The sequence below is a fragment of the Plecotus auritus genome, assembly GCF_963455305.1.
Source record: "Plecotus auritus genome assembly, chromosome: 4".
Lineage (NCBI taxonomy): Eukaryota > Metazoa > Chordata > Mammalia > Chiroptera > Vespertilionidae > Plecotus > Plecotus auritus.
The window spans coordinates 95,058,859-95,070,245 of NC_137775.1; the positions used below are offsets into that span (position 1 = coordinate 95,058,859).

Here is an 11,387-nt window from a genome sequence, read left to right on the forward strand (position 1 = left end):
CCCTGTATATTATAGTTTTCTAACCTACTTGATTCAGTCTGTCTTTGGATGCCTTTTGTTTTGAAATATACTAGTTTTGGAAGCCACTTGTGGCACTTGGCCACCCTGTTGTAATGATTTCTTCCTTCTCTTTGCCTTGTTTTGGGGGTGGTCACCTAAGGTCACATTGGAATTGCAGTTCCTGATGTACATGGTGCTTGCAAAAGATTTGAAGAACTGGGAGTCAAATTTGTGAAGAAGCCTGACGATGGTGAGTTATAGAACATTCACTGAGTGCCCATGGGAGGGCACTGTTGTAGTAAAACCCTTTTGGTTGCAAGTAACTTTGAAAAAGTCTGCTTCAACCGGCTTAATGAAAGAAGGGAGTTTGGAAGAATACCTGCTGGAGGACCTGAAAGACAGCGACTAGGGTGCTTCACAAGGGACTAGACAGGATATGGGGAGCCATCAAAGACCTAGGCTCCTCACCTAGCCTCGGATCCCACCTTATTCTCTATCCCAGGTGTTATCTAGCCACCCCAAAATAACTTCCTTAAAATCTACTTTATCTGATACTAATATGACTATACCAAATCTCTTCAGTTAATAATGGCCTGGTATTTCTTTTTCATCTTTTACAACCTTTGTATGTCCTTAAGTTTTATATATGTTTCTTGATATAGTATATGTCTAGATTTTGTTGGATTTACGTGTAGTATAATTTACCTTACTTAGATTTGTTTCTGCCATAATTTATTATTTCAGTTTTCATTTGAAACTCTTCACTGTTTTCATTGTTTCATTTTAATTCTTTTTATTTCAATGAAAAGATTTGATATCCAGATATCTTCCCCAACAGGAAAAGAACTTGTTCCCTTTTAATCCCATCATGTTACTGTTGCCCAGACTTGGATATGATTCATTTTTTAAAGATAATAAATACGATTTCAAAGTATTTGATCACCTTTTCTCCATACGTCTCTTACAGCATTTTTTAGATTTTTCTGTCCCTTTATTAAGTACCTCAACCCAAACTGTTTTCAAAGGATTTATGAGATAAACTTTTGAAGCTTCGTATGCCTGAGAACCATGCCTTCAGACACAAATGGCAGTTTTGTTGAATATAAAATTTTAGGATTATTTTTTTTCAATCTTGAACATAGAACTCCATTGTCTTAATTTTCCAATGTTGCTGTTGAAAATCTGCTGTCTGATTTGTATTCTTTCGATTTTTTTTAAATTTATTGATTTTTAGAGAGAGGAAGGGGGAGAGAGAAACATCAATTTGTTGTTTCACTTATTTATGCATTCATTAGTTGCTTCTTGTATGTGCCCTGACCGGGGAATGAACCCACGACCTTGGCGTATCAGGACAACACTCTAACCAACTGAGCTACCAGCTAGGGTTGATTTGTGTTCTTTTGTATATTATCTTCTGTATTGTTCTGGAAGGTTTTAAAATTTGTTATTTCTTTTTCCTTGCCTTCTTTCTAGGAGATTTCCTCAAACTGGCATACCAGTTAGCTAATTTTTTCTCAAATGAATCTGTTCTGATAGTCATCTTTTGTGTTCTCATCTAATGTGTTATTTCAGCTATTATAATTTTGATTCCTAAGTTTTGCTTGATTGCTTTAACTTTTCTTTCTTTTTTAAATATATTTTTATTGATTCAGAGAGAGGAAGGGAGAGGGAGAGAGAGACAGAAACATCAATGATGAGAGAGAATTATTGATTGGCTGCTTCCTGCATGCCCTACACTGGGGATCGAGCCCGAAACCTGGGAATGTGCGCTGAATGGGAATGGAACCATGACCTCCTGGTTCATAGGTCAATACTCAACCACTGAGCTGGGCCCTTTATTTTTTTTTTATTTATTTTTGTTGTTGTTGTTGCAAACCATGTTTATTTTATTTTTTTTAAATAAATCTTTATTCAGATTATTACAATTGTTTCTCCTTTTTCCCCCCCATAGCTCCCCTCTACCCGGTTCCCACCCCACCCTCTGCCATTACCTCCCCCCCACTGTCCTCATCCATAGGTGTATGATTTTTGTCCAGTCTCTTCCTGAACCCCCCCCATACCCCTTTCCCCCTGAGAATTATCAGTCCACTCCCTTTCTATGCACCTGATTCTATTATATTCACCAGATTATTCTGTTTTTGTTTTTTTTTAAATAAATCTTTATTCAGATTATTACAATTATTTCTCCTTTTTCCCCCCATAGCTCCCCTCCACCCATTTCCCACCCCACCTTCTGCCCTTACCTCCCCCCCACTGTCCTCATCCATAGGTGTATGATTTTTGTCCATTCTCTTCATGAACCCCCCATACCCCTTTCCCCCTGAGAATTATCAGTCCACTCCCTTTCTATGCCCCTGATTCTATTATATTTACCAGGTTATTCTGTTCCTCAGGTTTTTAATTCACTTGATTTTTAGGTTCGCTTGTTGATAGATATGTATTTGTTGTTCATAATTTTTATCTTTACTTTTTTCTTCTTCCTCTTCTTTAAGAATACCTTTCAGCATTTCATATAATACTGGTTTGGTGGTGATGAACTCCTTCAGTTTTTTCTTATCTGTGAAGCTCTTTATCTGCCCTTCAATTCTGAATGATAGCTTTGCTGGGTAGAGTAATCTTGGTTGTAGGTTCTTGCTATTCATCACATTGAAAATTTCTTGCCACTCCCGTCTGGCCTGCATAGTTTCTATTGAGAAGTCAGCTGACAGTCGTATGGGTGCTCCCTTGTAGGTAATTAACTGTTTTTCTCTTGCTGCTTTTAATATTCTCTCTTTGTCTTTTGCTCTTGGCATTTTAATTATGATGTGTCTTGGTGTGGTCCTCTTTGGATTCCTTTTGTTTGGGGTTCTGTGGGCTTCCTGGACTTGTAAGTCTATTTCTTTCACCAGGTGGGGGAAGTTTTTGGTCATTATTTCTTCCAATAGGTTTTCAGTATCTTGCTCTCTCTCTTCTTCTGGCACCCCCATAATTCTGATGTTGGTACGCTTGAAGTTGTCCCAGAGTCTTCTTACATTATCTTCAACTTTTTGGATTTTTTTTTTTTTTGCTTTTTGCTTTTTCGATTGAGTGTTTTTTGCTTCTTTGTATTTCAATTCTTTGACTTGATTCTTGTGTTCCTCTAGTCTGTTGTTGGGTCTCTGTATAATATTTTTTATTTCAGTCAGTGTATGTTTAATTTCTAGTTGGTCCTTTTTCATATCTTCGAGGGTCTCGTTATATTTATCGGCCTTTTCTAGGATATTCTTAAAAAGTCTTATCACCGTGGTTTTGAATTCTATATCCAGTCGTTTGTTTTCCTCCATTTCTTTCATTTGTGATCTGATTCTTTGACCCCGCATTTTCACTGCTTCCCCGAGTTGGTAAGGTAGATATTTGTGCTAGGTTTCCAATATGGCCCAGTGGGTCGGCCTCCCCAGTTAACCTGAGGTGGACACTCTTGGTGCACCCCTTTGTGGACTGTGTGTACAGCCTTGTTGTAATTAAGTCTTGATTGTTGTTGGTATCACTGGGAAGAATTGACCTCCGGGCCAGTTGGCTGTAAGGATCAGCTGTGTCTATGCTGGGAGAAGTTCGGTGCTGGAGACAGCCTTATAGGATTAGACTTGCCAAATTGCAATAGCCTCTGTGCTCAGCTTGGATGGGGTGGAGTCTCAGTCTTGGCTTCCCGTCAGCCTTGCCCTTGCGCGCATGTGCGCTTTCAGTCCTCCGCCTTCCCCAGCTCGAGTCTCCGCCTGAGAGTCCAGACTCCCCCCACAAGAGCGTGGGTCCCCAGGGGCTCGCCTGGAACTGGGGTTCACTGCAGTCAGAACTGGGGCTCAGTGCCGTCAGGAGCCTCTGACTCCCTTCCACTAGGGAAAGCCTGTGGCAACCTCCGCAGCCTTTGTGCGCACTGGCACGCCCGCGCGTGCGCACTTTCAGTCCTCCGCCTTCCCCGGCTCCCGAGTCTCTGCCCGAGAGTCCAGACTCCCCCACAAGAGCGTGGGTCCCCAGGGGCTCGCCTGGAACTGGGGTTCACTGCAGTCAGAACTGGGGCTCAGTGCAGTCAGAATCCTCTGACTCCCTTCCACTAGGGCAAGCCTGTGGCAACCTCCGCAGTCTTTGTGCGCACTGGCACGCGCGCGCGTGCGCACTTTCAGTCCTCCGCCTTCTCCGGCTCCCGAGTCTCCGCCCGAGAGTCCAGACTCCCCCCACAAGAGCGTGGGTCCCCAGGGGCTCGCCTGGAACTGGGGTTCACTGCGGTCAGAACTGGGGCTCAGTGCAGTCAGGATCCTCTGACTCCCTTCCACTAGGGAAAGCCTGTGGCAACCTCCGCAGCCTTTGTGCGCACTGGCCCGCGTGCGCCTTCAGACTTCTGCCTTTCCCAGCTCGAGTCTCCGCCCGAGAGTCCAGACTCCCCCCGTAAGAGTGTGGGTCCCCAGGGGTTCGCCCGGAACTGGGGTTCAGTGCAGTCAGAACTGGGGTTCAGTGTGGTCGGAGGCTTCCTTCCCCCTTCCGCCAGAGAAAGTCAGCCAGGCTCTCAGCCGCCCTTCCTCTCTGCGCGCACAAAGCCCCTTTGCCGTACCTGCAATTCTCTGTGAGCTTTTCTCTTTCCTTCTAGTTGTAGAATTTTCACTCAGCCAGCTTTCCTGTGGTTCTGGATGGTGTCCGTTCTATCTTTTAGTTGTAGTTTTGAAATTGTTGTGCGAGGCAGCAGTTTAGGTGTTTACCTATGCCGCCATCTTGGTTTCTCCCAGATTATTCTGTTCCTCAGGTTTTTAATTCACTTGATTTTTAGGTTCGCTTGTTGATAGATATGTATTTGTTGTTCATAATTTTTATCTTTACTTTTTTCTTCTTCCTCTTCTTTAAGAATACCTTTCAGCATTTCATATAATACTGGTTTGGTGGTGAAGAACTCCTTTAGCTTTTTCTTATCTGTGAAGCTCTTTATCTGACCTTCAATTCTGAATGATAGCTTTGCTGGGTAGAGTAATCTTGGTTGTAGGTTCTTGCTATTCATCACTTTGAAAATTTCTTGCCACTCCCTTCTGGCCTGCATAGTTTCTGTTGAGAAATCAGCTGACAATCGTATGGGTGCTCCCTTGTTGGTAATTAACTGTTTTTCTCTTGCTGCTTTTAATATTCTCTCTTTGTCTTTTGCTCTTGGCATTTTAATTATGATGTGTCTTGGTGTGGTCCTCTTTGGATTCCTTTTGTTTGGGGTACTGTGCGCTTCCTGGACTTATAAGTCTATTTCTTTCACCAGGTAGGGGAAGTTTTCGGTCATTATTTCTTCAAATAGGTTTTTAGTATCTTGCTCTCTCTCTTCTTCTGGCACCCCCATAATTCTGATGTTGGTACGCTTGAAGTTGTCCCAGAGGCTTCTTACACTATCTTCAACTTCTTGGATTTTTTTTTCTTTTTGCTTTTCCGGTTGAGTGTTTTTTGCTTCTTTGTATTTCAATTCTTTAACTTGATTTTTGTGTTCCTCTAGTCTGTTGTTGGGTCTCTGTATAATATTTTTTATTTCAGTCAGTGTATGTTTAATTTCTAGTTGGTCCTTTTTCATATCTTCAAGGGTCTTGTTATATTTATCGGCCTTTTCTAGGATATTCTTGAAAAGTCTTATAACCGTGGTTTTGAATTCTATATCCAGTCGTTTGTTTTCCTCCATTTCTTTCGTTTGTGATCTGATTCTTTGACGCCGCATTTTCACTGCTTCCCTGAGTTTGTAGGGTAGATTTGTGTGCTATGTTTCCTATGTGGCCCAGTGGGTCGGCCTTCCCAGTTAACCTGAGGTGGACACTCTTGGTGCACCTCTTTGTGGACTGTGTGTATAGCCTTGTTGTAGTTAAGTCTTGATTGTTGTTGGTATCACTGGGAGGAATTGACCTCCAGGCCAGTTGGCTGTAAGGATCAGCTGTGTCTACGCTGGGAGAAGTTCGGTGTTGGAGACAGCCTTATAGGATTAGACTTGCCAAGTTGCAATAGCCTCTGTGCTCAGTTTGGATGGGGTGGAGTCTCAGGGTGGAGCAAACAACCTTTGCTTCCAGTCAGCCTTGCCCTTGTGCGCGCGCGCGCCTTTAGACCTCTGCCTTCCCCGGCTCCCGAGTCTCCGCCCAAGAGTCCAGATTCCCCCCACAAGAGCGTGGGTCCCCAGGGGCTCGCCTGGAACTGGGGTTCAGTGCAGTCAGAACTGGGGCTCAGTGCAGTCAGGAGCCTCTGACTCCCTTCCACTAGGGAAAGCCTGTGGCAACCTCCGCAGCCTTTGTGCACACTGGTGCGCGCGTCTCCAGACCCCTGCCTGCTGGGGCTCCCCCGGGTCTCCGAGTCTCCGGGTGCCTTTCTCTCTACCTGACAGTCCAGACGCCCCCTGTATGAGCCTGGGTCCACGGGGTTTCACCCAGGACTGGGGTTTAGTGCGGTCGGGGGCTTCCTTCCTTCTTCCGCCAGAGAAAGTCAGCCAGGCTCTCAGCCACCCTTCCTCTCTGCGCGCACAAAGACCCTTTGCTGTACCTCCAATTCTCTGTGAGCTTTTCTCTTTCCTTCTAGTTGTAGAATTTTCACTCAGCCAGCTTTCCTGTGGTTCTGGATGGTGTCCATTCTGTCTTTTAGTTGTAGTTTTGAAATTGTTGTGCGTGGCAGCAGTTTAGGTGCTTACCTATGCCGCCATCTTGGTTTCTCCGAGCTGGGCCCTTTAACTTTTCTTGTTCTTGTTTCATATTGCTTATATTTCATATTCCTTATCACTTTTACATGTTTTAATTGTTCTTGGTCCATTGGTCTAATATTTGTTCTTCTTTTTGAACCTATAATCCATTGTTTATTTTATGATTATGTTCCTCAAATTCTTATTATTTCGGTCTCAGACGGAATATTTTTTATTGCAAATATTAGCTATCCCAGCCCACCAGGCAATGTGAATGAGGGGAAAGCCAGATTCAGTCTTTACAACCCAGTGACAGGAAGCTGGGCTGGGCAGAAATCCCTAGGCACTGAAAATGACAGTTAAACACCTCACATTCCACAGAACAAGTCTCTTGGTTAGATCTTCCTGCTTTGTCCCTCCAGGACTAATATTAGCTGTATTACTAGGAGACATTCCTGAGATTGTCACCCCCTAAGCCTGGTTGTGTGGAAAGTGAAGGCTGGAGGGGATCAGTCTGTTCCCACGTGTTTTTCTCAGGCTTCTGTGTGCGGTGCCATTATTTACTCCTGAGGACATCTGAACCAGTACCATAAACCCTCACCCTCTTCCCTCCCCCTAGTGGGGGGGTGGTGCTGATGCCCCAGCCACTGGGAGGAGCAAGAATCAAATTAACAAAACTCTTTCTGTTTATTCTTCCACAGGTGTGATGGGCTACCATCATAGTCCAGGCCAAAAGTACCCCCTTCCACATAGACCAGTTAAAACAGTCACCCTACCTCATTCCAGTTCCTCTCCACAACCATCACCCAAGGGGTTCTTACTTTTTTCCCCTACTTGCTATGTTCCTCTGGGGTGATGTTGGGGAAAGGAACTAGAGATAGGAGTCAACTAATTCAGCATCTTACTCCCATAAATTTCCGAGGTCACATTGTTCCATTTAAGCCAACAGCTCTACTTGCTAGACCTACTAGCCTTTCAATCCCAGTTATGAATTCCTGTGAGAAAGAACCGGATCAGCAGACCTTGGGTTACCCAGAATAGTCTTCACAGGGTTGTATGATTCAAGCATCTGGGTCTTTTGGCTGTGGGTGAGCCATGCCCCCTGCTCCCTTGAGATCCTCCTTATTTTCTTCTTTCTCTAAAATAAGACCATTTCTGCCCTAGCCAGTTTGGCAGAGTGTCAGCCTCTGAACTAAAGGGTCCCAGGTTCTACTCCGGCCAAGGGCACATTCCCGGGTTGCAGGTTCGATCCTCCCCCTCCCCCAGTAGGGGGCGTGCAGGAGTCAGCCTATCAATGATTCTCTCATCATTGATGTTTCTATCTCTCTCCCTTCCTCTCTGAAATCAATATGTATCTATTAAAATAAGACAATTTCTGTAATAACTCAACTGGTAGCATGAAGTGATATTGTAAAGAGGTGGGACTCACCTGTTACCTAAAAGATGTATCCAGTCCCACAGTTTATTTCATTACAGTATGTTCCCAGCTATGTGTAGAAGATAGAATATTAGTCATTCCAAAAAACATGAATTTGGGCAACAATGACAACAGAATTTTTGAAAATTAATACTATAAAGAATGCAAATTAAATTTGAAGTAACAAAAATCTTTTAAAAGTTTTTCAGTCTTTTTTAAGTCTTTTTAATAATGAAAATAATTTCATTTTACAGGTAAAATGAAAGGCCTGGCATTTATTCAAGATCCTGATGGCTACTGGATTGAAATTTTGAATCCTAACAAAATGATAACTATTATTTAGGTCTGTGAGAATACCGCTTTGAGATTTCCATAAAGATACTGTGGGAATTAAAAAAGAGAGACAGGGAACTTGGATATATTCAGATAACAGAAGCATCGAGGACTGATGGTGCATTGTCTCAATTCAAATTATTCTTAAGTGCATTTCCCTCCCTATTTTAGCTGTGCTTTACACCGACCTGATCAGTCCCTCTAGTTTTAAACAGTGCTTTGCCTTGTGTCCTTGAATGGGGTTGTATAACATTAGTTTTCTAGGTAATGATTAGAACAGTTCCCTTCAGAGGCTGCATTTGCCTTCTCCCTCCTAATATGACCTCTCTACAAGTCCGCCTTTGAATCATCATTTTAAAAAAACACATTTAGCCGAAACCAGTTTGGCTCAGTGGATAGAGCATCGGCCTGCGGACTGGGGGGTCCCGCGTTTGATTCCGGTCAAGGGCATGTACCTTGGTTGCGGGCACATCCCCAGTGGGAGGTGTGCAGGAGGCAGCTGATCGATGTTTCTCTCTCATCGATGTTTCTAGCTCTCTATCCCTCTCCCTCTCTGTAAAAAATCAATAAAATATATTTAAAAAAACCCAAAACACATTTAACATGTTTCCTTCTGGGGTTTCAGTCCTCAGAAATAACGTTTCACAGTGGAAAGTAAAGAGCACTGAACAAAAACAGCTTTATGTGCACTTGAAATAGTATAAAGTGTTTATTTTACAAGAGGGAAGGCACTCTTGGGAGAAATTCAGAATCATGATGATGAGGATGCTGACAGAAAGACTAATTTCTTCTTATGTGTAAAGTGCTTTCGAAATTCAAGGACTAACCTTTTTATTTTGGGGGTGGGGAGAAGGGTGGGAATATTTTTCCTGGGTTTGCAAACACCAGATTAGGCGGTCAACATGCTTTATCTTGTTTAATCCTCCCAACTATCCTGTGAGAAAGAACACAGGCTAGACATGTAAAATAACTAACTAATGGAAGGCAATACAAATAGGCATTAGTACTCAAAATTTCATCATTATTTTTAGCATTGAGATATACCTCATAAATGAGCAACTCACAGGACGTCCCCCACTAGCCTCCTGTTGTAAAACCTTCAGTGTCTTATCATTATCCTCTCTTGGCCTGAGAACCGTGGTGAGGGGGAGGGAGCAGTGGAGGAAGTCTGTAGCTCTCAACTGCTCTGGGGATGCCCCGTTGTTCTTATGTGAGTGGTGCTTGTGTTACTTGTGAAGAGCCCTACACTAAGGTCTTTCAGATGCCGGTAGTCATTTAGGATAAGTTATGACCAGTGATAACTTAGGTATTAGAAATCAGCTCAGTGGTCTTCTCTGCCATGATTGACATTTGATGGATTTTAAAAAATCAAACTGATTTTTAAAAAATCTCTTCAGGCCCAGAGAATAAGAGCATCCAATTTGTTGAACTACATTTAGGTTTTCTGTAGACTGTGGTGGAAGATCTTTGGGTAGGCCATGCCAACTGTGCTTACACTGCTAGAAGCATTTGACATTTCCTCTTTGGATGGAATGGATTTATGTGAGCAACTCAAACAAATGGCAATACTTATAGACAAATAAAATAAGCATTTAAATAAGACTGTGTTTAATTTGTAAACTCTCCAGCATGTTCTTTCTTAAAAGAAGAAAAAGGCTGCCCTCAGGGAGTAGTGCAAGGATGTGAAGGGGCTTGCAGGCTTGTTCTGAACTGGGAATAGATGTAATTCTGTATATCCTGCAAAGCAGATAGTTCCTATGGATAATGAGGCCTGGGAAAGGTGGGAAGAGGGAAGTAAGGAAGGAATAAAGGGTTGAAGGAGAAAAAAGTATAAAGAAGAATGGCCACATATCAAAAGGTGAGTTGTGGGAACCAATGAAGACTAGTTTCACATGTTGGGTATAACATCAAATGGGCGCGTTATTATTCATAAATTTAGTCGTTTAAACCTTATTTTCACAGAAAAGCCTTCTGTACTTGCTAAGAAAAACTTGTCAAAAGATAGCCCTTGCTTATTCCTTAAACTCATCCTTATATGCATTGAAAAAATATCTATTGTATTACCAGGCTTTGCTAGCAATTAGGACAGTTCACTTCCAAATTAACCTATCTGAGAAGTGGTGATATGAAAGGGAGAGGTTGACCTCAAGAAGTTTTCCTTATGGCCATGTAGTATTCCATTGTGTCTAAGAACTATATGGTTTAACTCATATGTGGAATATAAAACGGAAACTTATGTACACAAACAGCCATGTGGTGATTGCCAGAGTGAGGGGGAAGGAAGGGGTCCTAATATGGGGTGACAGGAGAAGATTTGACTTTGGGTGGTGGGCACATGGTCCTATATACAGATTTTGTAAATTAGTAACCCACACATGTAACCTATATGTTCATGTAGACTAATGTCACCCCAATAAAATTTAAAATAATGGAAGATGTTTTCCACAGGTGTTTTGAATTAGGAGCTGATGGCTGAGAGGGTCCCTTACGGCTTCCCTCCATAGCATTCTGACCAGGATTTCACACAGTGTACATAAATATTTCTTAGTAGCACAGCTGCTTGTGAAGAGGGTCATATCAATAAGGATGCATGTTGCCCTAGCCGGTTTGGCTCAGTGGATAGAGCGTCGGCCTGTGGACTGAAGTGTCCCAGGTTCGATTCCGGTCAAGGGCATGTACCTTGGTTGCGGGCACATCCCCGGTGGGGAGTGTACAGGAGGCAGCTGATAGATGTTTCTCTCTCATCGATGTTTCTAACTATCTCTCTCCCTTCCTCCCTGTAAAAAATCAATAAAATATATTTTAAAAAAATAAATAAATAAGGATGCATGTTGCTTGCAAAGAGACCCAACTTTACCAAATGTAACAAGCACTTCTGCAGTTCTAGAATGGGTTTATAGAGGGTTCAGAGATACCAAGAACCTCCATTTCTTTCCATCTTTCCCAGACTTTCAGTGGTTTCTTTTTGGGCTAAAAATACTTGTGACCAAAGATGCCTACCATGGCCCT

At 42.8% G+C, this 11,387-nt stretch overlaps 1 protein-coding gene across 1 annotated transcript in view; it reads left to right on the forward strand.

Annotated features, from left to right (window-relative positions):
• GLO1 (glyoxalase I) overlaps window positions 1-10,810 on the forward strand; it is a 33,408-nt gene extending 22,598 nt beyond the window's left edge. Inside the window, exons 5-6 of the mRNA XM_080666993.1 lie at window positions 161-250; window positions 8,300-10,810. Coding sequence (XP_080523119.1) covers window positions 161-250; window positions 8,300-8,388 — 179 coding nt within the window. The 3' untranslated portion in view covers window positions 8,389-10,810. The remainder of the gene's footprint in view (window positions 1-160; window positions 251-8,299) is intronic.
• Window positions 10,811-11,387: the final 577 nt, after the last annotated feature.